General features: G+C 56.9%; 11 protein-coding genes across 11 annotated transcripts; 5 read left to right on the top strand and 6 right to left on the bottom strand.

Annotated features, from left to right (window-relative positions):
• The first annotated feature begins 188 nt into the window (after window positions 1-188).
• On the top strand, window positions 189-2,523 carry BO82DRAFT_202471 (uncharacterized protein). The gene has a single exon (XM_025630618.1). The coding sequence runs from the start codon at window positions 377-379 to the stop codon at window positions 2,312-2,314; it is 1,938 nt and encodes a 645-aa protein (XP_025486763.1). The 5' UTR covers window positions 189-376; the 3' UTR covers window positions 2,315-2,523.
• Window positions 2,524-3,018: 495 nt separating this feature from the next.
• Window positions 3,019-5,414, top strand: BO82DRAFT_425977 (FAD binding domain protein; the record flags this gene model as incomplete). The annotated part of the gene is made up of 5 exons (XM_025640346.1): window positions 3,019-3,244; window positions 3,350-3,731; window positions 3,860-4,350; window positions 4,463-5,059; window positions 5,126-5,414. 5 exons carry the CDS (start codon window positions 3,019-3,021, stop codon window positions 5,185-5,187), a joined length of 1,758 nt encoding a protein of 585 aa, XP_025486762.1. The 3' UTR covers window positions 5,188-5,414.
• Window positions 5,415-5,990, bottom strand: BO82DRAFT_202465 (uncharacterized protein). The gene has a single exon (XM_025630617.1). The coding sequence runs from the start codon at window positions 5,866-5,868 to the stop codon at window positions 5,515-5,517; it is 354 nt and encodes a 117-aa protein (XP_025486761.1). The 5' UTR covers window positions 5,869-5,990; the 3' UTR covers window positions 5,415-5,514.
• A 297-nt stretch (window positions 5,991-6,287) lies between these two features.
• On the bottom strand, window positions 6,288-7,958 carry BO82DRAFT_358981 (NADH:flavin oxidoreductase/NADH oxidase family protein). The gene is made up of 2 exons (XM_025636447.1): window positions 6,842-7,958; window positions 6,288-6,782 (listed from the first exon to the last, which is right to left on the bottom strand). The coding sequence occupies exons 1-2, from the start codon at window positions 7,748-7,750 to the stop codon at window positions 6,354-6,356; spliced, it is 1,338 nt and encodes a 445-aa protein (XP_025486760.1). The 5' UTR covers window positions 7,751-7,958; the 3' UTR covers window positions 6,288-6,353.
• Window positions 7,959-10,821: 2,863 nt separating this feature from the next.
• pmcB (putative calcium-translocating P-type ATPase(PMCA-type)) lies at window positions 10,822-15,222 on the top strand. Its single transcript, XM_025632737.1, has 5 exons — window positions 10,822-11,106; window positions 11,193-12,074; window positions 12,131-12,561; window positions 12,613-12,755; window positions 12,808-15,222. The coding sequence occupies exons 1-5, from the start codon at window positions 11,041-11,043 to the stop codon at window positions 15,000-15,002; spliced, it is 3,717 nt and encodes a 1,238-aa protein (XP_025486759.1). The 5' UTR covers window positions 10,822-11,040; the 3' UTR covers window positions 15,003-15,222.
• Window positions 15,223-15,390: 168 nt separating this feature from the next.
• On the top strand, window positions 15,391-16,694 carry BO82DRAFT_358978 (actin-related protein 2/3 complex subunit 5 family protein). The gene is made up of 3 exons (XM_025636446.1): window positions 15,391-15,517; window positions 15,663-16,171; window positions 16,304-16,694. Exons 2-3 carry the CDS (start codon window positions 15,810-15,812, stop codon window positions 16,524-16,526), a joined length of 585 nt encoding a protein of 194 aa, XP_025486758.1. The 5' UTR covers window positions 15,391-15,517; window positions 15,663-15,809; the 3' UTR covers window positions 16,527-16,694.
• A 23-nt stretch (window positions 16,695-16,717) lies between these two features.
• On the bottom strand, window positions 16,718-17,972 carry BO82DRAFT_436505 (uncharacterized protein; the record flags this gene model as incomplete). The annotated part of the gene is made up of 2 exons (XM_025641121.1): window positions 17,659-17,972; window positions 16,718-17,557 (listed from the first exon to the last, which is right to left on the bottom strand). Exons 1-2 carry the CDS (start codon window positions 17,908-17,910, stop codon window positions 16,718-16,720), a joined length of 1,092 nt encoding a protein of 363 aa, XP_025486757.1. The 5' UTR covers window positions 17,911-17,972.
• Window positions 17,973-18,118: 146 nt separating this feature from the next.
• Window positions 18,119-20,607, top strand: BO82DRAFT_358977 (putative dynactin Arp1 p62 subunit RO2). Its single transcript, XM_025636445.1, has 3 exons — window positions 18,119-18,261; window positions 18,309-18,704; window positions 18,752-20,607. The coding sequence occupies exons 2-3, from the start codon at window positions 18,355-18,357 to the stop codon at window positions 20,526-20,528; spliced, it is 2,127 nt and encodes a 708-aa protein (XP_025486756.1). The 5' UTR covers window positions 18,119-18,261; window positions 18,309-18,354; the 3' UTR covers window positions 20,529-20,607.
• A 917-nt stretch (window positions 20,608-21,524) lies between these two features.
• BO82DRAFT_346697 (40S ribosomal protein eS7) lies at window positions 21,525-23,062 on the bottom strand (the record flags this gene model as incomplete). The annotated part of the gene is made up of 3 exons (XM_025633766.1): window positions 21,525-22,201; window positions 22,370-22,452; window positions 22,907-23,062. 3 exons carry the CDS (start codon window positions 23,060-23,062, stop codon window positions 21,835-21,837), a joined length of 606 nt encoding a protein of 201 aa, XP_025486755.1. The 3' UTR covers window positions 21,525-21,834.
• Window positions 23,063-23,293: 231 nt separating this feature from the next.
• BO82DRAFT_202328 (uncharacterized protein) lies at window positions 23,294-23,702 on the bottom strand. Its single transcript, XM_025630616.1, has one exon. It carries the CDS (start codon window positions 23,597-23,599, stop codon window positions 23,375-23,377), a length of 225 nt encoding a protein of 74 aa, XP_025486754.1. The 5' UTR covers window positions 23,600-23,702; the 3' UTR covers window positions 23,294-23,374.
• BO82DRAFT_358975 (Rab family GTPase) lies at window positions 23,320-25,236 on the bottom strand. The gene is made up of 3 exons (XM_025636444.1): window positions 24,732-25,236; window positions 24,536-24,599; window positions 23,320-24,446 (listed from the first exon to the last, which is right to left on the bottom strand). The coding sequence occupies exons 1-3, from the start codon at window positions 24,813-24,815 to the stop codon at window positions 23,806-23,808; spliced, it is 789 nt and encodes a 262-aa protein (XP_025486753.1). The 5' UTR covers window positions 24,816-25,236; the 3' UTR covers window positions 23,320-23,805.
• Window positions 25,237-25,668: the final 432 nt, after the last annotated feature.

The following is a 25,668-nucleotide window of genomic DNA, read 5'->3' as shown; positions in this document are numbered from 1 at the left end:
GCCCTAGACCGATGGACTGACTGCTGGTCTGGCGTCTAGATGGAGATCTCCCCATGTTTCATCTCATCAGCAGCCGGTTCGGGCCATGCTGTTCCTTTTTTTGGAACAAGATGGTGCGTAAGGGTAGCAGAGCAAAGAGCATTTAATGTCAAGACCGTCTCCATCCAAATGCGCCATGACCAGTGTGAGCGTTCATGAAGACCATGAGTCAATCTTAGCATACGTCGGCATCTCCTTGGTTACTTTCACTACTTCTCTTGCTTAGCTACTAGCAAGCTTCTCTTCATTACAGATTTGGAAGCTGGTCCTTCCTTGATAATACATTCGCCGAGTTTCTTGCACATATCCAACCATCGATTACCTTAAGCCCAATATCATGTCTCACGAACTGTCATACTATCGGCCTTCTACCCCTCCTGCGATGCAGTTGCAAGGATTTATCGGCGCGAGCCATAGCCGCCACGCATCCGACTCTTCTCTATACTCTAATAGTTCTTCACCATGGTCAGCTGTTACTGTGGCGACGAGTCCTATCATCAGCTCACCTCCGCGGCATCACCACGGTCCTGCCCTGCTTCCCAAGATCAGGCCGCAGGATGTAGTGATTGAGCCAACATCTACCAATGGACCGCCCCGTCAGCGTCGTGTGCTCTCCAACACACGCAACCCTCCGGGGGCTCTACCAACGATTCCCACCTCGCGCTCTAGCCAGCGGGCCACTGCGTCGGAATATCTCGCATTATCATCGCCTGCTGCGGTCCCACCTGTGTACAAGACACAGAACGGTCCAGCTCTGTCATCTCCCGTGAGTCTGACGCCATCGTACAAGCGCAAAGCCGTTGGCGGCCACTCTCGATCGGTATCCACATCTATCATCGATGAAGCGAAAGTGGGCCGGTATGGGTGCTCAACCTACCGGCAAGTTACCAGGTGCTCTGTCCAGCCTCAGGGTACACTCACCGCGCCTATCACGCCAGTTACCCCGAACATCGTAGTGTATCCAGCCTATGCTGAGCATTCACCCGCTGAGCCAACTCATCTCCGAACCTGGCCTCCCGCTCAAGTCCCGATGCCGTTGATGCTGCCAGGTTCACCCTACAGCTGCACGCGAACGTCCAGTGCTCAATGCTCGCCCGTTGGATCTTTTCACCCGATGGAAGGGGCATCGACTACGTTACTTTCATACCTTACAGCGCCCACTCAAGCGGTCAATCTCGTTCGCAATGTGAGCGTGATCCCGACACGAGGGCTGCACGACTACTTCTGGTGGGATATTCGCAACCTGCGCAGCTGGTCGTCGTTCTCCCTGGGAACCATCAACCGAGTGGATGGACTCTCGAAGCTTCTCAAAACCGCAATCCCGTCACAATTTACGCCGGTGAACGTACTGCCCAGCTCGCACCTGTCTCCCGACTCCGAAGCCGGCTTGATCAATGTGCTACGCGACATCTACGCTCCTCGCGTGAACGCGGCGCTGGCGGTATCGCAGGGCCCTGAGCACCTGACGCTCTACGATGCTCCCATCCCGCGGGTTTCGGGCAACAAAAACTACGGAGGCCCGCATTTCCTTGCCAACTACGCCTCCGACACCGAACGGACCAGCTCCGGCCTTCCGCGAGGGCGAATGGTGGGGATCGTTAAGACCTTTGATCGGTGGAACACGGGCATGCGCAATGAAGCGCCCCACCGCCGGGTGGAGTATCTGAACGGTCTGGCGCATCTGCAGCGGTGCATGCGTGAGCATTCGTGCCGGTACGGCTTCATCCTGACCGAGATCGAGCTCGTCTGCGTGCGAGCGGGCTGCGACGAGGGGGACGATGTGCCATACTTTGGATATCTGGAGCTGTCTGCGCCTATCCCTACCAAGCTAGCCGCTGGCCAGTCGCGTGAGACGGACTACCATATGGACCGATGCACGTATCCGCATTCCCCGGCCCCGTCCAGCGACAGCTCCTTGGCAAGTCAGTCCCCCGTTTTGGGAAACTACGATATATCATCCGATGAGCTCGACGGGCCGATGACGGCGAGTATGGCGCTGTACTTTCTGCTCATGCTCTCGAAGTCGGTGCCCCTGCCGTCGCAGCCGTCGGCGCATCTCAATGTGGGCGGGCCGGGGGTGTTGACGCGGCAGCGGGTTCTGCCTGATGGGAAGGACAAATGGATTCCTGAGCCCCAGATTGGGGAGCGGCGGGACGCCAAGCGCGTCCGGGGCTGGGTTTGGCCGCAGGATGCGTGGCATCGACGCGAGGGCGGCGGGGCGCCTCGATCGCGGGCGATGACTGCGGAGCCGAAGACGAAGAAGTGGCATAAATAGGGGGGTGAGGTGCTGCCGAAGAGCTAAATAATGTTTTGAGTAATGTATTCGATTGATCTACTGAGTCAGCCTTTCTTATGATTGATAGTGACTAACTCTGCCCACATGGAAGAGCTATAGTGATTAACTGCATACTAAATGGAAGAACTATAGAGGCAAATTCGTATCCATAATTGAAGAACTACACAAAAGCCAAGGCGTAGATCAGAATTGCGGTTTTTTTCGGGGCGTATACGCCTTCAAGGTCCCCATGATCGCCGCGATGACACCACGCCGCGACATGAAGATGGGGACGGGAGCTCAGCAATGCAGCACAAGGACAAGGACCTTGGGATCGAGTACCCGGGGGAGTAGGGCTTCCACTGTATCTACCTACCCACTGCCATTGATAACCACTCACCCTGCATGTCGAGTCTTCATTCATCTGTCTCTTCAACTATTCCTTCAACTATATCCTCCTACTAAACTCGACTTTATACCCCTCGAACGCTAACCCTATCCTCGCAATCCGAATATAAACCACCTGCCGACCTACCAACCTATCTACCAACCTATCAACCCACCATCATCATCCTCGAATACCACCACACCAGACTAACCACAGGAATACCTCCAACAATAACCAGGAATAAGGATATCGAATAAGGATATCACGTCCTCAAGACCAAATCAGCCCAAACCAAACCGAAACCAACCCGAAAGAAATGACCCACCCGCAACCCCTCCACTCCGTCCTCATCATCGGCGCCGGCCCCTGCGGCCTAGCCGTCGCCGCCCGCCTCCGCGAAGAGACGCCCTCGGCCATGTTCACCGACGACGAGCACCAGCGCTACCACTGGATCAACAAGCACCGGGGCCGGATGGCGTTGGTGCAGGCGCACGCGCGGCGGCGGAAGGGAGTGCGGGCGGAGCGGTACGTCAATAATGCCAGTGCTAGCTTAGCTTCTACTTCTCCGTTGGAGGGCAGGCACAGGCATAGGGTTAGGGGTAGGGGTAGGGCTGGCTCTGCCTCCGAGGGTTCGAGTTCAAACTCAGTGCCCGGGTTAGTTTCTTCCGGGTCATCTATCTCATCCTCTTCCTCTGCTTCCTCTGTATCCTCGGATGCATCAGTATCAGGGCATGAGGATGAAGAAGAGGCCGAAGAAGAGGATGACACCGTTCGGCCGGGGGCAAACTCCACGCTCGTGCTGGACGGCTCTGGTCCGCGGTGGATGGAGAAGTGGAACCGCGCGTTCCGGACGCTGGAGATCGAGCAGCTGCGCAGCCCCATGTTCTTCCACGTGGATCCGCGAGACCGCGATGGGATGCTGGCGTATTCGCAAGAAGAAGACCGGCTGGGGGATTTGTGGGAGATTTCCGGGTGCGTGGGGAAGGAGTTGAGTAAGCATCGGAGGAAGAAGTTAAGGGGGGGGAGGGGGTGAGTTTTTTTTTTTTTTTTTTTTTCTTTTTCTCTCTTTCCAAGGAGTTCTTTTCGGGGGAGGGTCTATCCCTCTCTCTACCTGATATTGGACCTGTGGGCGAGGGGACAGTACTAATAAAGGCCAGCAACCCCCCCACCGAACCCGAAATCGACGAACGGGACCGCAAGGACTACTTCTCCCCGTCCACCGGCCTCTTCGCCGACTACTGCGCCAGCATCGTCGCGCGGTACCGCCTCGACCGCCCGGGGCTCGTGCGCCAGAGCGAAGTCACCGACATCCAGTACGGGTACCTGCCTCACTCCGACACGTCCAAAATCTTCACGGTGACCGCCGCCGACGGCACGCAGCACTACAGTCGCGCCGTGGTGCTCGCCATCGGGCCGGGCACGCAGAAGATCCTCCCGTTCGCGCTGACGCCCACCGAGCAGCAGGGCGCCTGCCACAGCTCGGAGATCCGCGCGTTCCCCAGCGCCAACATCCACGCCAAAATCCGGCAGCGCCAGGCCACGCATGTGGTCGTCGTGGGCGGCGGGTTGACCTCCGCCCAGGTGGCGGATATGGCGATTCGGAAGGGGGTGAGGAAGGTGTGGTTGCTGATGCGGTCGGATTTGAAGGGTGAGTGAGCCAGCCCTGTTCCCCTCTAACCCAGAACCCTACCTACCCTTACTCTGCTTCCCCCCTCCCCTCCCCTCCCACTTCCAAAGTGCAGGCCCTAACTACCGACAAGTCAAACACTTCGACCTCTCCCTCAACTGGATGGGCAAATTCAAGAACCTCGAAAAAGCCCGGTTCTGGTCGGCGGACACCGACGAGGAGCGTCTGGCCATGATCGCCGCGGCCCGCGGCGGCGGCAGCGTCACCCCGCGCTACCAGAAGATCCTGAAGCAGCATGCCGCTGCGGCCCGCGGCGGCGGCGGCGGCGGTGGACGACTGGCCATCCACCCGCGCACGACCATCACAGATCGCGTCTACGATGCTGCTACCCGCACCTGGCGTCTCACCACCGACCCGCCCATCCCCGAGCTGGCCGAGACCCCCGTCGACTACATCTACTTCGCGACGGGGATGCGGGCGGACGTTACTGAGATGTCGTTGCTGGACAGCATGCGCAGGGACTATCCCGTCGAGACGAAGCAGGGCTTGCCGTGTGTCACGGAGGATCTGATGTGGTGCGATGGGGTGCCGCTGTTTCTGGCGGGCCGGTTGGCGGCGTTGCGCCTGGGGCCCGGGGCGGCGAACTTGGAGGGCGCGAGGCTTGGGGCTGAGCGAATCGCGTGGGCGATGGAGGAGGTTTTGGGAGGAAGAAAGAGGGGGAGTGGTGGTGGTGCCGGGAGAGAGGAGGAGGAGGAGGAGGAGGAGGAGGAGGAGGAGGGTGAGGTGGTCGGGAAAGAGAAGGAGTGGTTCTGTGGGTTGGGGAATCGGTTTGCGGGCTTAGGGGTTACGGATGCTTAGGTGTTGCTCGTGATAATGAGGGTTGTCAACGGCTGTATGCGTATGCTGTGAGGCCGACAGTGCGCTATGCTGTGCTGTGCTGGGTATTGATCCATAATCCCTGTCAGGTCTGTCTGACTAGAGGCTGATCTGATCCCAGCTGTAGTGCTGAGCACCTAAGCTGGAGAACGATGTTGCCTGGTCCTAAAACACAGCCTTTCGTGTGATGATGCAGCCCTCTGATGACTTTCAGATCAGCTCAGAGTGGAAGCCTCGCGGCCTTACCCTGATGCACACAGTACAGTAAAGGCTGTGTGTGGCCACCGTGTGAGAGTACATGTACCCAAGTTACACATCACCCAGTGGTAACCATGCCGTCTGATGCCCAGCAAGCCTGCCATCAGGCGAGCTCCGCTCTGCTCTGCTAACTGCGCCACGACTCTCACTTCTGGTGACAGGCATATTCTTGCCACTATGCTTTATCATTAACTTGCTCATACGCCCAGTAGTATACCCGATTAGGTTGATGCCCGGGGAGAATGACATAACAAATGGATGTGGCGCAACAATCCTGTACAGTACATACGGTGGCTGATGCGGCCACCAGTGTGGCGGTGCGGGTCCCGTTGGTCTGGTGCCCGCCCCACATCGCCGGTTTGTTCTCTCCGAGGTTGGGGGGTGTGTGGCGGTTGGGTTGTGCATAGCCACGGGGATTTAGAGGTGTTACTGTGCCTAGGTGGCAAGGGGGATGCTGAGCCCTCAGGATGTTGGGGGTTTCTGTTTGGTTGGGTTGGATCTCCGGTCTAAGTTTCTCGAGAGCTGGATGTGAATTAGGGTTGGGGACGGACTGCGGAGGGGTAAGTGTGGGTGGGGAGGGAAGGGGCCCACGTGCGATTCACTATGGAAGTTAGAGTGCTTACTGGTGATCTAAAGGTACAGTACTCTAACTGACTACGCAGTTGGTTTGGGGTTTTCTGTGCTAGGTCGGATTGTGAAGGTTGATTTGTCTTTGCTGGGTTTACAGGTGTCTTTCGTTTTTCGAAGGGGATACTGGATGGTTCTCTCAGCTCATGGAGGGGAGGGTTGTTATGGTGACACTTACTTGAGATTGGGATACTCATTGCGAAAGTTCATTTACATATTAGGTACTGTACTTTGAGTAGTCTAGTCTAGTCCAGGGAAAAGAATTAAGCCTCCACAGCCAACGGCACATTATAATCCGGAATCAGCGGAGGCCACACAGCCTCCTGCGAGAAGTCCTTGCCCTTCTGCTGCGTGCGGGCCACCACCGCCTGCACCAGCTGGTCGGCGCGCTGCTTGTCGCTCAGGTCGATCGGCGCCAGCCGCAGCCCCATCTGCCGGATCTGGATGCACGCTGCCACGGCCGTCAGCCCGAAATCGTAGGGGTTGATGACCTGCTGCAGCGCCCCGGTTGCCTTGCCGCTCAAGATATCCCGGCACAGGTACGGTTCCTGGCAGAGGGGACGCGCCAGACCGACACCGTCCAGCGTCTCCAGGCCGTGGACCATGCCCTCCGCCGTCCGGAACCCGCCGGTCAGGTAGGACTTGGTCTTGCTGAGGGAGGAGACGATCATCTGGGCGAAGTCCATGAAGAACTGTTGTCGCAGTACGTGAGTTACTTATCCAGGATACTTGGTTGCGGGGGGAGGCTTACAGCTTCGCGCTTCTTCGTGGACTCCCGCTTCTCGTCATCGCCCATCTTCCAGTTCTCGTAGGTGCCCCCGGACAGCTCCACAAAGTCAAACCGGTGGTCCTCCAGCGTGCGACACAGCTGGCGCGCCTCCTCCGGCTGGAAGCCGTTGGGCTGGAACTCGACACTGTTCACCTTGATGCCGACCACGAACTCCGGGCGCACGCGCCGGGCGATCGCCGCGCGGATCTCCAGGATCAGGCGCATGCGGTTCTCCAGGGAGCCGCCGTAGCGGTCGGTGCGGCGGTTGGTCGTCTCGGACAGGAACTGGCTCAGCAGGTACCCGTGGGCGCCGTGCAGCTGGATGCCGTCATAGCCCGCTTTGTCCAGGTACTCGGCCGCGTGCGCGAACCCCTCGATGACCTGCTGGATGTCGGCCGCGGTGGCCGCGCGCGGTTTCGCGAATGTGCTGCCCAGCACCACGCCCTCCAGCTGCACGTCGCTGGCGCTGATCGGGTGCGGCTGCAGGGCCGCCGGCGTCTGGCGGCCCGGGTGGCTGACCTGCGCGACGAGCAGCGAGTTTCCAGTCGATTTCGCCGCGGCGGCCAGCTGCTGGAAGCGCGCGAAGCGCTCCCCTTCGAAGGGGGCGTCCGCGGGGATGATCAGGTTGCCGGGGGCTTCGAGGTGCGCCGGGTCGATCATCACGTTGCCCGTCAGGAGGAGGCCGATCTCGCCCGCGCCCCAGACGCGGTAGGCCTCGATCAGCTCGTCCGAGGGGACGCCGCGCGCGGCGAGGCTCTCGACCGACCACGAGCACAGGCGCTCGCTCATCGCCCCCTTGAGGAAGCGGTTGGGCGCGCGGCGCTGCGAGAATTCGAACTGCAGCGGTTGCGCCAGCGGGGTGACGTCGACGGGGGTGCTGGCTTGTGCCATTTTGAGAAGGGATTATTGTGTGGCTGGGATATTAGGGAGTAGTGTAGTGTCCAAGGTAGGTTTTATGTGCAGTGTGTTGTGTACCGAACCGGACAGTAATGCGGAGGGATTAAACAGGAACTTATAGTATGGCGGATTGACCCCGATAATTGGAACATTGTTAAGCAATTCATGTTATACCATTTTGTATTTCTAAGCCGGATTGTAGGTCAATCAGGGGAAAGCTCCAAAAAAAAATCGTCGAGGATCCACACACACACACACACCTTCTATCCACTTCTTATGTCTTATGTACACCAGTACCCGGTATAATGACCTCACTTCGACGGACGGGCCTCGGCATTTTTTTATGCTTCAACGGTCCCGCCTTTCTGCAGGACCGCGACTGGCTGATTGGAAGTTGATTTCCGCTTCCGGTGGCGGACCCCCCCCTCCTCCCTCCCGGCCGATAAGATTAACATTGAACTGACGTTCTTCGTTGGTTGTTCTTTGATTTGGCCGAATCGGTACTGCTGATTTGTTCATTTCATTACATCGTATTAGTTGTGCGAGCGAGCATTCATTCTTGTGAATTCCGCCGCCATGATTTGTGCATTGTTTCTGCTTTGCCTTCGAGCGGGTTTGAATTGCGGAGTTTGATCGATCCGCACTTCGCCATTACGATTGCGATTTGTCTGACCAGTTGACTGGATGTTCCTGCCTGGATCTTCCGCCTACTCGTCGATGTGGTTCAGCTCAACAGTGCTCAAGTCTCACGACCCCGACCACCTGCACAATTGCCTTGCCATCCTACACTCCAGACACCGCTTGCATCTCACTTCGCAGCAATACAAACGGGGAAGAAGGGGGTTCCCGACTCTCCTCCCCTATCACAGTCTCTACGACGGCCAAAGTCATGGCTTCAAGCAATAGTACTCTTCAATCGGTGTGACGCTGCAACTTAACACGCACCAAGCCACAAGCAAGGCCAAAAGTGTTTCACATGTTTGTCGAATGGGGTTGGCAATTTGGATCGCACACAGTGGTATCGTTCGTGCTCCAGACAATCTGAGTCAAACTTCACGGTGACAAACTCCCCTTACCTAGGAATGAGCCTCAGCCGGCTCTCTCATGATCCTCGGTCTGCCTAATACAGCAAGTCGATGCAATCCGCACAGCCACCTTGGTCTGTGTCTCACCGTGACTGTGGAGCGACTCATGTCTGGCATCATGATGCTCAGCCTGGAGGAAGTCCCCAGCTCATTGCCACGAGTCACGGTGAAGTCATCCCAGGAGTTGTTGCAAGGTGCTAGACGCCTGTCACCAGAGTCGACCACCAGCCACCGATTAGAGACAGGGGCGCCTGTTCACGTCTATGGACGTTGACGAGGCAAGCATCGGGCAACAGCCTATGTCTGGCACACTGGGTCAGCCACACAAGTACTGAGCTGGAGAAGCCATGTTCGACATACCTTGGGGCAGTGCTATCATTATGTGGAACCACAGCTCTGGTGATCTTTCGCCCGATTTATTCCCTCAGGGTCTTGGCCTCATTACCTCAATAACCGATATACGAAAAGATTATCCAAGGCGAGCATGTGCCCATCAGACACGACACATTGCAGTCAAAGTCGCCTGGACAAGTTCAATCGGATCCGTAAAGGCATGAGACAACAGCGATGCTTGGACCCATATGCCAGTCTCCTGTCTCTGCGTGATTTCCACGGACTTGGTCCTGGGCTGACGTATGTCAATTATCTTAATCATACACGAGCACGCGACAAGTCCCATGGTTTCACAGGAGAGTTTGAGATGCGTTCTGGAGGCCAAGAAACCGACCGCTTCGTTAAGCCTATTGAGTCATCCCGTAAGTGGCTCCCTGGTAGATAGCGACTGACGGTCCAGCAGCTATTGGTGATTTGGCACAGCTCGTGGATGCTCCGAAGTCAGAGTTCTGACCGAGCATCTCCCCCCTCCCCTTGGGCCGGTCCAGGCTGTAGTTTATCTCCGTCGGAATCCATGGGGTTATTCCGATATTCGATTAGTGTCGGTCACCTAAGACCACGCCATGATTGGCATTTGGCTACTACTCAGAGTCATCCCCACATATCACGATTTCTGTCGTCGCAAAACCCTTGCTTCGCCTCCGGCTAGCGAGTCCGCCAACCTAAGCTCAGGCGGACGCCGCGGAGACGGACTTCGCTAAGGGAGTGTTAGTGGCCGGTGGCACAGAAACCACCCCGAGCACAACTCGATGGCAGTACGAAAGTTGAGCTGGATTGCGTGGGGTCTGATGGTTGCTTTGTGGGTGAAGCAGGTCTGAAACTCTGGTCGGTTGCACTTGGCATGGAGCAGTTGGGCTCGTGAAAGCGCCTTGCTGGCAGTCAGGCACTTCCAATCATCCCAAACGCATGAGATCATCAACCGCTCTTTGAGCATGCTGTTGAAGCGAGGGAGAAGAAAATCACCTGCCTGGATCTTGTTTCCAAGATACTTCAAGCGGCAAATGGACGGCGCAATGGGAGGGAGGCAAAGAGGTCAGCGGCTGAGAGATGAGGAGATAAAGGGGAGAAAAAATGAGAAAAATAAAAGAACGCCAATATTCAATAATTTATCATTTACAATACCAGTCCAGTGCAAGTGCCAATGAATCGGTGTAGCCATGGATTTGATTGAATTAACCGCCGCGAGAGGGATTGTTGGCCTCCACCAGAAGGGTTGTGATAGGAGGGCGGCAGGGTAGGCAGGGTGGCTGTGTAAAGCTGCAGAATGACTGACTGACTGAGACGCATCCATCCATCATTCAATCAATCCTCTATCATCTACTACCTACCCAAAATTCCTCCCCTCATTCACTCCCCCTCCCCTCCCCTCCCCCTTCCTATGGATCACTCTGCTGCTGCGCCCCTCTTCCCGTTGTTTAGACTTCCCTTGGCCCGCTCCAGCGCTTTCATCCGTCTCCGAAAGGCATTGGCGGAGACTATTGCCTTCAGCAATGCCCGGGGGGTTGTTCTGGACCAAGTAACTTAATCCATAGAAGTACTCCCTCCCACACAGTGCTGAACCACCTTTCTTTGATTACGTTCCATTCGCAGCACAGCCTTTCTACCGATTTCCTCTTCTTATACCCGGGCGTTGGCCCCCATTTTTACTACTACAACAATAAAGGAAACCCGACCCTACAACCACTTTTAGGCATTTCGCCCGCATAAACACCTTGATCTCTTCCGAATTTACCCATTCCCCTGGTTTCTGTCTATGCATGCTTCACTACCTGCCTTGTCAAATCAGAGTCTGCATCGATCTCTTTAATGCAGCCTTCAGACGAACATCGTCAGGAGGGGTTTCTAAACCCATACGGGGTTTCAGATACAGAGGTACGTTGCCAACGGCGGCAAGCTTTGCCGCTGTCCCCCCTCACCGTCTTCATCGTCGGAGTATATGTTGATAGCGATGGTAGCAGCAGCAGCAGCAGCAACGTCCACATTCCTCGGGCTCAGGACACCTGAGTCCATCCACGCCATCCGAGATGGCAGCTCTTTCCCCCGACAGACTCATGGTGCACAGCAACCCCTCCAGGACGTCGCATTCCCTGGACGGCGAGACGCTGCGGCCCCGCGCGGACTCGACCATCTCCAGCGCCGACACGGCCGTGCGATCCCGAGCCAACTCGGAGCTGACCGCCGTGCCGACCAAGACAACAACGGCCTACGATGATGTCCCGCTGTCTGAGGCGCTCAATCCCGATCCGCGGACGGAGGGCGACTTTCTCGTCGAAGACAACAAGTTCGCGTTCTCGCCGGGCCAGCTCAACAAGATGCAGAACCCCAAGTCGCTGGCCGCGTTCCAGGCCCTGGGCGGTCTCGCGGGGCTGGAACGCGGCCTGCGCACGGATCTGGCCTCTGGGTTGTCGGTGGATGAGGCCCAGCTGGATGGGTCGGTGAGTTTCGAAGATGTCACCGCTGCTGCTTCGGGGTATGGCTCGACGAAGTATGAGCACCACCAGCAAGAGAAAGAGCAGCAATCTGCCCACCACACGACATCCGGCTCGGATGCACAGTTCCAGGACCGCATTCGCGTCTTCAGCCAGAATCGACTGCCCGCGCGCAAGTCGACGGGCTTTCTGACCTTGTTCTGGCGTGCTTACAACGACAAGATTATCATCCTGTTGACCATCGCCGCCGTCGTCTCGTTGTCGCTCGGTATCTACGAGACAACCAGCGAGGGGAGCGGCGTGGACTGGATCGAAGGCGTGGCGATCTGTGTGGCCATCTTGATCGTCACGATTGTGACGGCCGCAAATGATTGGCAGAAGGAGAGGCAGTTTGCCAAACTCAACAAAAGAGTAAGTTCCAACCCTTTTTTTTTTTATTTATTTTCCGTCTCGACTGACTGCGGCAGAACAATGACCGAGAAGTCAAGGCCGTCCGCTCGGGTAAGGTCTCCATGGTCTCCATCTTTGACATCACGGTGGGAGACGTCCTGCACCTCGAGCCGGGCGACGCCATCCCTGCGGATGGGGTGCTGATCTCCGGGCACGGGGTGAAATGTGACGAGTCTTCTGCGACCGGCGAATCGGACCAGATGAAGAAGACCGACGGGTATGAAGTCGGCCGACACCTCGCGGCCGGTACGGCGACGAAGAAACTCGATCCTTTCCTGATCTCTGGCAGCAAGGTGCTTGAGGGAGTGGGCACTTATCTGGTGACCAGTGTCGGGCCCTACTCGACTTATGGCCGGATACTGCTGTCCTTGCAGGACTCGGACGATCAGACTCCGCTGCAGGTCAAGTTGGGCAAGCTTGCTAACTGGATCGGTTGGCTGGGCTCAGGGTAAGAGCGAAGATCCTTTTCTTTTGAATCTTGTTGGCTAACGGTTGTCAGCGCTGCGATCATTCTATTCTTTGCCCTGTTCTTTCGCTTCGTCGCAGACCTCCCGCACAACAGCGGCTCACCCGCCGTCAAGGGCAAAGAGTTTGTTGATATTCTTATCGTGGCTGTGACGGTTATTGTCGTTGCTATTCCTGGTAAGTGCCCTCGTCCAAACCCTCGGAAACTCGTACTGATTCGGCATCGCAGAGGGTCTTCCACTTGCGGTAACCCTGGCTCTCGCCTTCGCTACCACCCGCATGGTCAAGGAGAACAATCTGGTCCGCGTTCTCCGAGCCTGTGAGACCATGGGCAACGCAACTGTCATCTGCTCGGACAAGACAGGAACACTCACGCAGAACAAGATGACAGTGGTCGCAGGGACGCTCGCCACGAGGAGTTTCAGCCAGAATGTGGACGACAGCGCTCCAGGCTCTACGGCCGCCGAGCTCTTCAAACAGAGCTCGGGCAGGCTGCGTGACCTGGTCACCAAAAGCGTTGCGCTGAACTCCACCGCCTTTGAGGAAGAGAAGGACGGACAGAAGCAGTTCATCGGCAGCAAGACCGAAGTAGCCTTGCTACAACTGGCTAAAGACCATCTTGGTATGGACGTGACGCTCGAACGTGCTTCGGCGGAGATTGTTCAGCTCTTCCCCTTCGATTCAGCGCGCAAGTGCATGGCTGTGGTCTATCGCGAGCCCAGTGTCGGCTATCGCCTTCTTGTGAAAGGCGCCGCCGAAATCATGGCGGGTGCGTGCGCGACCCACATTGCTGAGAAGGATTCCAGCAAAGACGGGCTCGGCATCGACTCGCTTCACGAGCACGACAAGCAGGAGATGCTGGCACTGATTGAATCGTATGCCAGTCAGTCGCTACGGACTATTGGACTGGCGTATCGCGATTTCCCAAGCTGGCCTCCCCACGGCGTCAGACGCATGGAAGACGAGCCTGAGGCCGCGCTGTTCGACGATGTCTTCCTGGACATGACCTGGATCGGGGTGGTTGGCATTCAGGACCCCCTTCGGCCTGAAGTCCCAGCGGCCATTCGCAAGTGTCATGCGGCTGGCGTGCAGGTCAAGATGGTCACTGGCGACAATCTTGTCACGGCCAGCGCCATCGCTTCCTCGTGTGGCATCAAGACCGAAGAGGGAATCGTCATGGAAGGCCCCAAGTTCCGGCAACTGTCCGACGATGAGATGGATCGAGTGATCCCTCGCCTTCAGGTGCTGGCACGCTCATCGCCCGAGGATAAACGAATTCTGGTGGCCCGACTCAAGAAACTCGGCGAAACCGTCGCTGTGACCGGAGATGGCACCAACGATGGACCGGCGCTGCGGACCGCTGATGTTGGCTTTTCCATGGGCATTGCAGGCACGGAAGTGGCCAAAGAGGCCAGTTCCATCGTCCTGCTCGACGACAACTTCAAGTCAATTGTCACGGCGATTGCGTGGGGTCGTGCCGTCAACGATGCGGTGGCCAAGTTTCTCCAGTTCCAGATCACCGTCAACATCACTGCCGTCATTCTGACTTTTGTGTCCTCGCTGTCCAGCAGCGACAACCAGAGTGTGCTGAATGCGGTGCAGCTCCTCTGGGTGAACCTGATCATGGACACGTTCGCAGCACTCGCGTTGGCGACCGATGCGCCGACGGAGAAGATCCTCGATCGCAAGCCGGTCCCGAAGAGTGCGTCTCTGTTCACCGTGATCATGTGGAAGATGATCCTGGGCCAGGCCCTCTATCAGCTCGCCATCACCTTCATGCTGTACTTCGGCGGGAAGCACATCATCGGCTCCCAGCTGGGCAGCAAGGACCCTCAACTGGTTCTGGACACGATCGTGTTCAACACGTTCGTCTGGATGCAGATCTTCAACGAGTTCAATAACCGCCGACTCGACAACAAGCTCAACATCTTCGAGGGCATGTTCCGCAACTACTGGTTCCTCGGCATCAACTGCATCATGGTCGGCGGGCAGATCATGATCGTCTTTGTGGGCGGCGAGGCCTTCGGTGTCACCAGGCTTAACGGGGTGCAATGGGCGATCTGCATCGCCTGCGCCCTGGGCTGTCTGCCATGGGCGGTGGTGCTGCGCCTGACCCCCGACCGACCCTGCGAGATCGCGCTGAACTTCGCGGTGCGCTGCATTACCTTTGTCACGAAGCCCATCACTCGGGCGATGGGGTGGCTCGCCGCGAGTGTCAGATCCGCCGTGCGGCCCCTAGCCCGGACTACGAAGCGCGCATTCTCCCGGCGCCGGGACGCGGATCCTGCTGCTGGTGCTGAGGCCGAGGCCTTGCCGGACGAAGAGGCGGCCACCACGTCGTTGCAGGATCTCAAACGAGAGCCAACTCCTGCGGCACCACCTACCCCAATCCCGGTGCCTCCAATCACCATCACGACCTCTTGATGAATTTTACGAACCTTGTACAGCCATCCGATTGTGCTTCTACTCTTACCTTGCTATGTTTGACTATGAGGTGGCTTGCAAATTGTGTACTTGTACTTTGGGCGGGAGGTTTTCTTGAGCGTTTGAGCGTTGCCACTACAACTACGATATCTACTGTACTATAGAGAATTATGATACCTAGACCCTAAGTTCAGCTATGGAACCGAATATTGGATTGAGGGTGTGTATATACGTACTTGTACTGTACCTAGTATACTTCAACGAAATTGCTGCCTCAGGCGGTCAGGCCGGCGGGTGTCTCCGCACCGCCACTTCTGTGCCCGCCCGCCTGCCCGCCTGCCTCGCCCGTTCCGTTCCCCTTCTCTCCCTCCTGCTACTCTCCGGATCCCGCTCATCTCCAGCTCACTCTCAGTGTTTCGTTATCGCCTTTGTTTTGTGCATAGTGGTTTTTCGCAGATTTTCATTGATAACCAGAGCTTGCCTCTTGTCAATCAGCTATCCAACCCCAATTTGAGGTTCGTGCCATCCCCGACCCAACCACGGTGTCCAACTCCTTTCCCCGCGGAACCACCATCGCCGTCAGGGTAATGACGATGCCTGCCTCTTCCCTCTGCCAATCTCCCACCACCGACATCCGTCACCTACTTACAAAGCCTACAGACAATCCCACAATTCCAGCTAAAACCCTCGCATCTTGACTCCTCAATCCAAATAACCAATTCCTCACCCCAACTACCACCACCACCACCACCACCACCAACCCCCCATCTCCCACTCCCACCCAAAACAACCCCCCCACCGAAAAAAATGGCCCAACTCAACTACCGCACAATCAACATCGACGTCCTCGACCCGGACGCCTCGATCAACTTCCCGATGGACACGCTGCTGCCCGCCACCCTGCCGGCCGCGACGACCTCGAGCGCTGCCGCCGCGGTGGCCGGCGAGGTGCGCCAGCTGCTGCGCGGCGGGGACCCGGCGGCGGCGCTGCGGCACGTGCTGGACACGGCGCCCCTGGGCGGCGACGAGCGCGCCAAGGAGGTCCACCTGGCGGCCGTCACCGAGGTGCTGCAGGGCATCCGGCAGGCGGAGATGAGCCGCGTGCTGGAGGAGGTGTGCACCGGCGCGGACGGCGGGGCGGAGCGCGCCGATTGTTTGATGAAGTATCTGTAGGTTTTCCCCGCAACCCTTTATCAAGGAGAAGAACGGAGGGTGGGGTGGGTTGGATGTTTAGATGCCTTTTGGACTGTGGATTGGCTTGGATGTTTAGTGACGTTGGCTGATCCGTTCGTCTCCCGCAGCTACAAAGGCATGGCCTCCCCCGTCGCCGGCGGCGCCCAGTCCCCCCGCAAATCGGTCTCGCCGCAGAGTACGGGCTTCTCGCAGATCCAGGGCCGTAACCTCGGCGAGAGCGGCGGCGGCGGGCAGCAGATGAGTGTACTGTTGAGCTGGCATGAGAAGTTGGTGGAGTTGGTGGGGACGGGGTCGATTGTGCGGGTGATGACGGACCGGAGGACGGTCTAGCTTTGAGCTCTTGGGAGTGCGAATCGTTGCATTTTCGTGTGGTTATACTTTTTTTCTCGTGTGTGGGAGATAGATGATATACCTCGTATCCCTCTCATGGTCAACTACTAAGGTTACCGTATATATTGTGCGCCTCTTTTACTTTTTTGCTCTGGACTATATCATACACTTTTGGCAACGGGAAGGGCCCATCACTTCTGCCCAAACTCCCCACCCCCCAGAATATCCTTCAGATTCAACTGCCCACTACCCCTCTCCAACGGCTGCGCCTGCCCTTCCCCTTCCTTCCACCCAATCATATAGATCAACCGAAACGTGGCCGGCACCCCCCGGGCCCCGTCCTCCATATGCAACTCCCGATAAATCGCCTCGTTCGCCAACAACACCTCGCGCGACAACGGGCCCATCTCGCGATGCAGAATCGCATTCCCCTCCCCCATGGCCTGCAGATCCGTCATCAAGCTGAACGTATCCGGAAACTCAACCACAATATCCTCCACATCGACCGTCAACATCTTGAACCCAGCCTTATTCAACAGACCCCCGACATCCCGCACGTCGGCCAAGGGGGATACATGCGGGGTCACGCCGCCCCGCCGCTCCAGATCCGCGAGCTGCAGCGACGTGCGCAGCTCGAACAGCGTGTCGCCGCCGAACATGGCCGCGATGAACGGCGCGTCGGGTTTGAGGATCTTGTTGACTTGCGCCAGCAGCGAGGGGAGGTCGTTGATCCAGTGCATGCTCAGCGAGGAGAGCACCGCGTCGAAGCTGTTCTCGGCGTACGGGAGGGTTTCGAGGTCGGGCACGACTTGCCGCGTGATCGGGAGGGCGGTGTTGAAATCGAGGGAGATGTCGCGGTTCAGTAATGCGGCGCTCGTGTCGATGCAGGTTAGGTGCGAGATGCGGCTGGCGAGGGGGTCGGCGGTGCCTGTTGGGGAGGCCTCGTCGGGTAAGGGTGTGGTTAGGGCGCGCGCGATGTTGCAGCTGTTCGCGCCCAGGTCCAGGACTTGCGGGAAGGTGCGTTTGATGTCCTGTTCATTTGTGTTTCTTGTTAGGGGGTTTGGGTTTGGGTCTTTTGGGGGGGGGGGGGGGGGGGGGTTGAAGCCTGTAGCTCTGTGGCAGGGAGCCTCACCAGCAATCGTTCACATAATCGCATGGCGACTTCGTCCTTGATGTAATCGGTCTTTCGGCTCTCGTCGACGTTCTGCGCCGCCCGGTCCTTTTGCAGGTGCTTCACCCGCCGGTTGAAGATCTCCAGCACCGGGTTGCCGGGCGTCTGCATGGCGTAGTTGCGCTGGTGAGGGAGGCATAATGATGTTGCGAGTGTTGTGGTGGTGGGGAGCCGCGATCGCACCACTGGTCGTAAGAATTGGCGTAGAGACATGATGGCCCAGCTCTCTTTGCGAGGAATTGAGAGATGGCTGAGGTGGTTGTTGGAGAATGGATGGTCTCCCACACCTCGAGGAAAGGAAAGGCGGGCAAAAAGTCACGGCGGAGGCGGAACGTGACGTCGGCGCGGAAGATCGGCCCTCCTCCGCATTTTGCTGGACTTTCCTCTCTCTCTGTTGATGTTTCGCGTTTCCCCTCGTTTTATTTTGTTCTATATCACTCCTTCGTGTGCTGTCTGCATCTTAGCCACATCATGAGCAGGTTATGAATAGCTGCGTCTGATTGAGTCTAGTGTTCGACTCGTTTGCAATATTCCAGTGGATGGGCTGCAATAAATGAAGTCAAGGTATGCTTCCCCTAATTGTCGCATCTTCCCAACTAACCTTATCACAGCATGCAAGCATTACTATAGATCCTCCCAAATCCCTAAACTCCCACCATGTCGCGTCCTTTCCCTTACGCATACATCTCCTGTCCCTGCGCCAACACCCCCGTCCCCGATCCGTCCAAGAAACGCCGCTCGCGAGAATCCCCCCAGAAGGCCAACAGCCATCACCCCGACCAGCCCAAACCCCCGCCGCGCTTCGACGACAGCGAGGACGAACAAACCTTCGATCCGCGCGCCCCTCGTTCCAACTTCTCCCTCTATCCCCCCGAACACCTCCTCTACTGCGAGGACTGCCACCAGATCAAATGTCCGCGATGCATCACAGAGGAGATCGTGTGCTGGTACTGTCCGAACTGCCTGTTCGAGACTCCGAGCAGTATGGTGAAGAGTGAGGGGAACCGGTATGTCTGACAACTCCCTCTTCAAATCCAGAAACTGACGACTGCAGGTGTGCACGCAATTGCTTCAATTGCCCGGCCTGCACCGCACCGCTGGCGGTTAATACCCTCGAGAACGTCGTCCGAGGCGGCACCAGTCAACAAGGCCCCTGGGTGTTATCGTGCGGATACTGCATGTGGTCGACGCTCGACATCGGCATCAAGTTCGACAAACCGACCAACATCCGCACCCAGCTGGCCAAGCTGACGGCGACCGACACAAACCCCTCCCGCTCGCGCCAGATGTCGCGCACATTTGCAGACCTCAAGTCGCCCCTGTCCACCTTCTCCTCCATCGACGAGCAATTCCCCCCGGCGCCCGGCGAAGCACGCCCCGACGATTCGCCCGACCAGTCGAACGCCCCACTCGGCCCTGACGCCCGCTTTCACGCGCTCAAGGGCTTCTACAAAACCCAAATCGCGGCCACCTCGTCCTCGCCCAGCGATCCGCTCGGCGTGGACTTCGGGGCTGGCTTCTCCTCCCCCGGGGCTCTGAACCGCATCATGTCCCTGTATACCTCCTCGTCCCGCCTCAGCAGCCTTTACGGTGGCGCCAGCAAGAAGCCCAAGACAAAACCGCCGGTCATGCGTGAGGCGCTGACCGCGAGCGAGGGGTTCAAGACGCCGGCTGCCGACGCGGAAGCCGGACTCATCCAGCGCATGGCGGCGGACGAGTGCGGCTGGGACGGACTCGCCTCGCTCGAGCAGCGCGTCTTCCAGTCGCCGGACGCGCGGTTCGTGGAGGAGCTGCTGCCGCTGGCGACGCTGCTGCGCACCAAGCGCGCCAAGCGCTGCAAGTCGTGCAAGCACATCCTCGTCAAGCCCGAGCAGAAGCCGCAGTCCACCCGGTTCCGCATCCGTCTGATCGCCCTCAGCTACATCCCGTTACCGACCCTGCGGCCGTTGATGCCGGCGGGCCAGATCCCGCTACCCGGGGCGGGTGTGACCAGTAGTAGTAGCGGCAGCCATCTTGCCGGCATGAACCTCGACGCCCTCCCGCCCCTGCGACCCACCCAGCTGCTCCTCACCCTCAAGAATCACATGTTCGACCCCGTCCGCATCACCCTGGCCACCCCGTCCGTGACCCCGGGCCGCGTGGCCTCCAAGGTCACCATTCTCTGTCCGCAGTTCGACATCGGCGCCAACAGCGACGTGTGGGACGAGGCCCTGCAGGGCAATACCACTGCCGCAGCTGGTGGTGGTGGTGGTGGTGGTACTGCCAACAGCAGCAATGCGACAGCCGACCAACGCTCCTCCCGCTCCGGTGCCGCACCCGCCACAGCCACCGCGGCCGCACCCGGAGCTCCCCTCGGGATTTTCGAGAAGGTCGCCGAGGCCGGCAAAGTGTGGGACAAGGGCCGCAACTGGACGACCGTGGTGCTGGAGGTGGTACCGGGGATGTTGCCGTCCGGCAGTAGTGGTGTGACCCTGCAACCCTTTTCCAGGAATCAGGACTCGCGCACAACACAGAGCAAACCTGCTGCTACTGGGAAAGACAGTGACAGCGACAGCGACAGCGACACCAGCAGTTTCGGCGGGAAGGTACCGGATTGGACCGGCCGGGCGGCGGAGCAGGAGAAGCTGAAACAAGAACAGCAACAGCAGCAACAGCAGCTCCAACCAGACGAGGATGTCCTGGAGATCCCAGTGTTCGTGCGCATGGAGTGGGACTCGGAGAACCAGATCGATCGGCCCGGCGTCAGTGCCGCGGGCGAGATGATCAAGAGGGAGTTGGCGTATTGGATGGTGCTCGGGGTGGGGAGAATTGATCCGAGTGTTTTGGGGTGATTCTTAGGTTTTTTTAAGGAGGGTGGTGGTGGTAGAGTAGGGAGTGTAGACGGGTAGATATACTGACTATACTACTGTTGATTCATCCGAACTTGCACTTGCGACGAAGTAAGGTGAATACCGAACACTACTTCCCTTCTTACCCAGTATGCATTGATTATTTCCATGCAAATGGAGAGTTATTGTTCGGTCGAGTGCAGTCCATACATACCATCCCACCTCGGGATATATATGCCGCTGTGAGTAGTCACTCCTGGGAAGTGCCACCACCGCTTACTGATCAAACCACTTCAGGGTAGAAGTATCCCACCCAATCTAGTACAAACTGTGCTGTGCAATCTAGATCTCCACAGTAGAGGATCCCCATCTCTATCTCGATAGCGATAGCTCTAGCGATAGCTCATCCGTACCCTGCAAACCCTCATTAATTCCACCCCCAAAGAAGAAGAAGAAGAAGACGCACAAACATAAGCATAAACAAAAAACCCAAATAAAGGGCCCTTTCAAAATCCTAGAATCACAAGTAGATGTAATATCTCTATGTATCCAAGCCAAGCTACGGTGTCAAAAGAAACCGGGTTCAGTGCTCAAACTCCACCCAGGACCCGCCAAGAATCTCAGGGTCGCTAAGTAGTAGATGCAATATATGCATGGCCCCCAAACCAATACCTAACTCTAGCGTTGGGTTGTGATGACTGGGTCCTGGGCTGGGTTGAGTTCGAGACCGAACTTGGACCCCGAGCGATATACTATAGATCCTCTTCTATCGTATATCTGAGGTTGGAAATTGGGGGTTCCTGATGTACTGTATCGGTGGAGGGTGAAGTAGCTGGGGGTTCTTGTATTGTTGGATTCGGGGTTGCGGTTACTGGGAAGCTGAAAGAAAGGGGGGTCTGGGGGTTCTCCCCCAGATAGTGTTATTATTACCAGGATTTAGATTGTAGGGGTTTATGGGGAAGTGAAAGGCACCGATCTCCAAGCTAAGATTCAAGATTCCTCCAATCTACTTAAGCCAAATACGGGGGGAGGGAGGCGAGCCGATTGGTTGGCAATTGACAATTGACAACGGCGACGGCAATGGTAATGGCAATGGCTGCATGAAAGGTTGTTGAAGATTTAAGATAATGTTTCGTTTTTTTAAAAAAGGATCTTTTAGAAGTTGTCCTCACAACAACACAGCCATCATATTTGAATTCCCTGTCAATCCTGATTTTCCCAGACCAGATTCTTTAAAACAACATGTTGGTTTTTCTTTTCATGAAAGTTGAAAAAAGAAGATGCATTATGGAAAAAAGAATTTCGCGGTCTAGTAGTCAGAGGCACCACCCTGGGGGAACTCGAAGACGACAGCACGGCCAGTCAACCGACGGTAGACCTCGCCGTAGGCGTCGAGGCGGTGGTCAACACCACCACGCTCCTTCTCGTCAAGGATGACCTTGAGGGTCTTGGAGCCGTCCTCCTTGGTGCGGATGCGCTTGCCGACGATCTCGACGGGGTAGACGAGGTCGGTGAGGATGGCGTCGTGGACGGCGGTCAGAGTGCGGGAACGAGGGCGCTTCTGCTTCTGGGTGGTGCGGGAGTTGACGGAGCGCTTGGGGCGGGGCAGGATGCGGCGCTGAGCAACGAAGAGGACGTGGCGGTCGGAGAACTTCTTCTCGAGCTCACGGGTCAGGCTGGAGGAGGCTGTTAGTTGGGTTGTTCTGATTTCGGTAGGTCACGCATTCCCGGGTCTTGGCAAGAGAACAGAGGGCATCATTCTCATCGTCAATGCGCACTTGGCACATCCGGGGTTTTGAGCGTGTGCGTGAAACAAGCAAAGACAAAGGGGGGATATCCCATACCGCTGCTGGATCTTGTGGAAGCCCTGGAGAAGAGGGACAGGGACGAAGATGATGACGGCCTTCTTGCCGTGACCAACCTCAACCTGCAAAATTCACGAAAAGAAATCGTCAATACCAGTGTGCAGAGAGATAGCAACATCGCAGAAAAGAGCAAAAGCAAGTATTCGCGATATCCAGCGCAGCAGATTAGTCGAACCGTTCTCGTCCGCGATGTCTTGTTCCGATTGTTCCCATGTTGAGCCGATTTCCTCCCGGTGTCGAAATTTCCAGTGTGGGATGAACAGAGAAATCCGCAAAAAAACACATCCAGCTCATAACATGGAGTGTTGGTGTCGTAATTCGTGATCCTTGTTCTTCATGTCTTATCTCCGCATTCCACACACACACACACACACACACACAGTCGGCTTTTCCATTCCATTGTTGACGGCAACAAAAAAAAAATCCTCCTCTTCCGGACAAGGCGACGACGCACGGATTGGAACAATTGCTGATCTGCTGGCGGATATCACTCTCTCACACAAAAACAGTCCTTACCTCACGGGCAGAGACGAACTGCAGGGGCCGAAGGGTGGCCTTCAGGTCCTGTGTGTTGCTCTCGAGGTCGAAAAGAGCACCGGCGATCGCGGTCTCCAGCTCGGAGGGGTTCTGCCTCGAGGGCGAGTTAAGGGCGATCTTGTTGATGGCAGCCATTGTTGCAGACGAGCGACGGGTTGCTGGCTGTGCTGCTGGGGTGGCGGAGGAGAGGTGGTTGCTGGCCTTCCTTGTCGTGAGGTTGGTGGTTGAAATCGAAGATACCGGGCAAGCAGGCGACCCAATTTGCGCTTGGGTCGGCTGTGGGATCGGAGGCTCGGCGCTCTCGCTTAGCCGGCCGCCTTATTCCAGATCCGGCCTAGTTAGGGGTGGCCCGGTCCCGTGATCTGTCTCGCCCTTCCCGTACGTTCTTCCCCGCCAACTTATCGCTATCGCATCGCTTTATCTACTCCATAGATAGATAGATCGATCTTACAAACCCTGGACGACGGCTATAGTCTGGCTCCATTGACAGTACGTGAGGATACACGGCTGGCATCTTCGGTCGATTGATTGCTTCCACCATAAGCCTAATTCACCCTTTTCCCTCATCTGTACAACAACATCCCCAATCATTCCCTCATTCCCTACAGGATTACCTGGCCCAACAGCACAAAAGAATAAGCCGAGAAAAACAACCATTGGCAGCGCATCCATCAACAAGAGTAAACTCTCCAGACGCCCGCAAGAAACGCGGGCTCAGATCGTAGTACTAGTCTTCCCAGAGCGGTCTCTGTTACCACCGCCATAGGATGGACACATTAACCTGTAATCAACCTAATATTGTATCGGAAAAGCAAAACAGTAAGAAAGAGACGAACAAAGGCAAATCGCAGCAAGCACATTCGAAAAACAATCTGGTATCAGCATGCACATCCTTCCTTGGCCGTCGCTGCGCCGCGCTCTCCCAGGTTGACCCGCGAGTCCTCGGCCGGGCGACCACCGCTCAGGCTGGTCTGTCCAGTGCCTGCGCCGGCACCGCGGCCGCTCTTTAAGCTGCTCTCCGGGATCGCATTGGCGATAGCGGTGAAGACGTCGACCACGTTGTGGCCGGTCTTGGCACTGGTTTCGAAGAACAATAGGCCTTCTTCCTCCGCGTAGGCGCTAGCCTCCCGTGTCGGCACCTTCCGAGCGTCTCCGTTCGAGACATCTGGTTCCTCCTGGGTTTCCGTGGTGGCTTCGTCTCCGTCGGCGGGCGATGACTCGTGTTCCCCCTCGGGCTGCGCCTCGCCCGCCGCCTCGTTCGCGTCGTTTGTCAAGTCCAGCTTGTTGCCGACGAGGGCGATGACAATGCCGGGGCTAGCCTGTCGTTGGAGCTCAGCCACCCAGTGCTTGGCCTTGGTGAGCGAGGACGGCTTGGTGACATCGTAAACCACCAAAGCCGCCTGGGCGTTCCGGTAGTACATGGGCGCAAGCGAGGCGAATCGCTCCTGACCAGCGGTATCCCAGATCTCGAATTTGATCGTCCGCGTCGGAAGGGAGCATTTTTGAGTCAGAAAGGCCGCTGAAACCGAGGGAAACCCCATGACATCAGCTTCCGGTGACACCGCGGGGAGGCTGTCGGGGGCACCTCGCCACACGTCGGATGCTTACCTCCAATTGTTGGCTCCTTGTTCTCTTGAAAGTCATTGTTGACAAATCGCAGCACCAATGACGACTGTCCAGCCCGAAACGACCCATGCCATCCATTGTCAGTCCCTGAGTCACTTTTTTGTCCCACAACCGGAGAACTAGAAAATGGGGGGAGGAGAGGGGAGGGGGGGGGGGAAACTGCCGAGGTCGCTCATACCTTTCCCACCGCCGCTTCTCCCAAAAGTACCAGCTTGACGCTGCTGCTCGGTTTCGCGGTATTGGCGCTGGTTGACTCAGACATGGCTGAAGAAGAGCCCAACGGGTTTCAGGATTTGGGGAAATTCAAAATCAGGTCGTCGTGCAGAATAGGCTAACAGCCACGGTGGTTTATCGATTGTTGAGGGCGCCGGATTTCTGTTCGCAAGGGGCGGCTCAGGCCGGCAATACAGATGGCGAAAAAGTTCGGAAGGAGGTAGCCTAAACCGACGACGTAAGCAGGAAACACGAGGTAAACTGGGAGCCAACTTCAAACAGGGGTGTGTTTAGATGAGGGGGGGCGGCGAACACAAGACATGAAGGACCAAGTGCTAAGTGACAAAAAAAGAGCCGACAAATGGGAAAGACGGATAGCACATACCAGGAGAAAGAGGATGAAATGGCGGTAAAGAAGGGCAGCGATGCGAGAGGAGGTAAGAGGAGGTAAAGTGACGACGACAAGAGAGAGAGAAACCAGAGAGATGCTTAGTCTAACCGCCCATGTCGATACCCAGTGAGGCGGAGGTCCGAGTAGATGGGATGACAGCGCGATGCCCGACTGGGTTTAGCCTACCCCGACAGTCACGGGATGTTCCCGCTTCTCCGAAAGAGGGCTAGACTGTCCCGTGTGTCCAGTGTTCAGGCAGGTAGTGGTACCTGAGGCGTAGACTAACTACGTCGTCTGCATCATTGGCGAGGAAATGCGGTGTAGTTTAAATTCCACCCAAACCTGACCAAGAAAAATCAGACTGGTCCAAAGAAAAAAATAATAATAATAAAAGAGTCAGTGGCTTTTCGGGTGACAGCAGACACGCACGTACGGGAAATGGGGTAAAAGAGGGGCTTAAAGTTGTCGTCAATTGATTGTACCTACCTAACCAACCGATAATCTGGCGGCC

This window comes from Aspergillus uvarum, assembly GCF_003184745.1.
Source record: "Aspergillus uvarum CBS 121591 unplaced genomic scaffold BO82scaffold_82, whole genome shotgun sequence".
Taxonomy (NCBI): domain Eukaryota; kingdom Fungi; phylum Ascomycota; class Eurotiomycetes; order Eurotiales; family Aspergillaceae; genus Aspergillus; species Aspergillus uvarum.
The sequence above is the reverse complement of the archived record's forward strand: the minus strand, read 5'-3'. Positions and strand labels throughout refer to the sequence as shown.

Excerpts from the sequence above, each read along its gene's own strand:
- BO82DRAFT_202471 (XM_025630618.1), top strand. The coding sequence starts at position 377 with ATGTCTCACGAACTGTCATACTATCGGCCTTCTACCCCTCCTGCGATG.
- BO82DRAFT_202465 (XM_025630617.1), bottom strand. The coding sequence starts at position 5,868 with ATGCACAACCCAACCGCCACACACCCCCCAACCTCGGAGAGAACAAAC.
- BO82DRAFT_358981 (XM_025636447.1), bottom strand. The coding sequence starts at position 7,750 with ATGGCACAAGCCAGCACCCCCGTCGACGTCACCCCGCTGGCGCAACCG. Across the intron at positions 6,783-6,841 it reads CCACGAAGAAGCGCGAAGCT|TTCTTCATGGACTTCGCCCA; the intron begins GTAAGCCTCCCC and ends CTGCGACAACAG.
- pmcB (XM_025632737.1), top strand. The coding sequence starts at position 11,041 with ATGCAGCCTTCAGACGAACATCGTCAGGAGGGGTTTCTAAACCCATAC. Across the intron at positions 11,107-11,192 it reads ACGGGGTTTCAGATACAGAG|CAGCAGCAGCAGCAACGTCC; the intron begins GTACGTTGCCAA and ends CGATGGTAGCAG. Across the intron at positions 12,562-12,612 it reads ATCGGTTGGCTGGGCTCAGG|CGCTGCGATCATTCTATTCT; the intron begins GTAAGAGCGAAG and ends AACGGTTGTCAG.
- BO82DRAFT_358978 (XM_025636446.1), top strand. The coding sequence starts at position 15,810 with ATGGCCCAACTCAACTACCGCACAATCAACATCGACGTCCTCGACCCG. Across the intron at positions 16,172-16,303 it reads GATTGTTTGATGAAGTATCT|CTACAAAGGCATGGCCTCCC; the intron begins GTAGGTTTTCCC and ends CGTCTCCCGCAG.
- BO82DRAFT_358977 (XM_025636445.1), top strand. The coding sequence starts at position 18,355 with ATGTCGCGTCCTTTCCCTTACGCATACATCTCCTGTCCCTGCGCCAAC. Across the intron at positions 18,705-18,751 it reads GTGAAGAGTGAGGGGAACCG|GTGTGCACGCAATTGCTTCA; the intron begins GTATGTCTGACA and ends TGACGACTGCAG.
- BO82DRAFT_202328 (XM_025630616.1), bottom strand. The coding sequence starts at position 23,599 with ATGGATGCGCTGCCAATGGTTGTTTTTCTCGGCTTATTCTTTTGTGCT.
- BO82DRAFT_358975 (XM_025636444.1), bottom strand. The coding sequence starts at position 24,815 with ATGTCTGAGTCAACCAGCGCCAATACCGCGAAACCGAGCAGCAGCGTC. Across the intron at positions 24,600-24,731 it reads GAGAAGCGGCGGTGGGAAAG|TCGTCATTGGTGCTGCGATT; the intron begins GTATGAGCGACC and ends CGGGCTGGACAG. Across the intron at positions 24,447-24,535 it reads CAAGGAGCCAACAATTGGAG|CGGCCTTTCTGACTCAAAAA; the intron begins GTAAGCATCCGA and ends CCTCGGTTTCAG.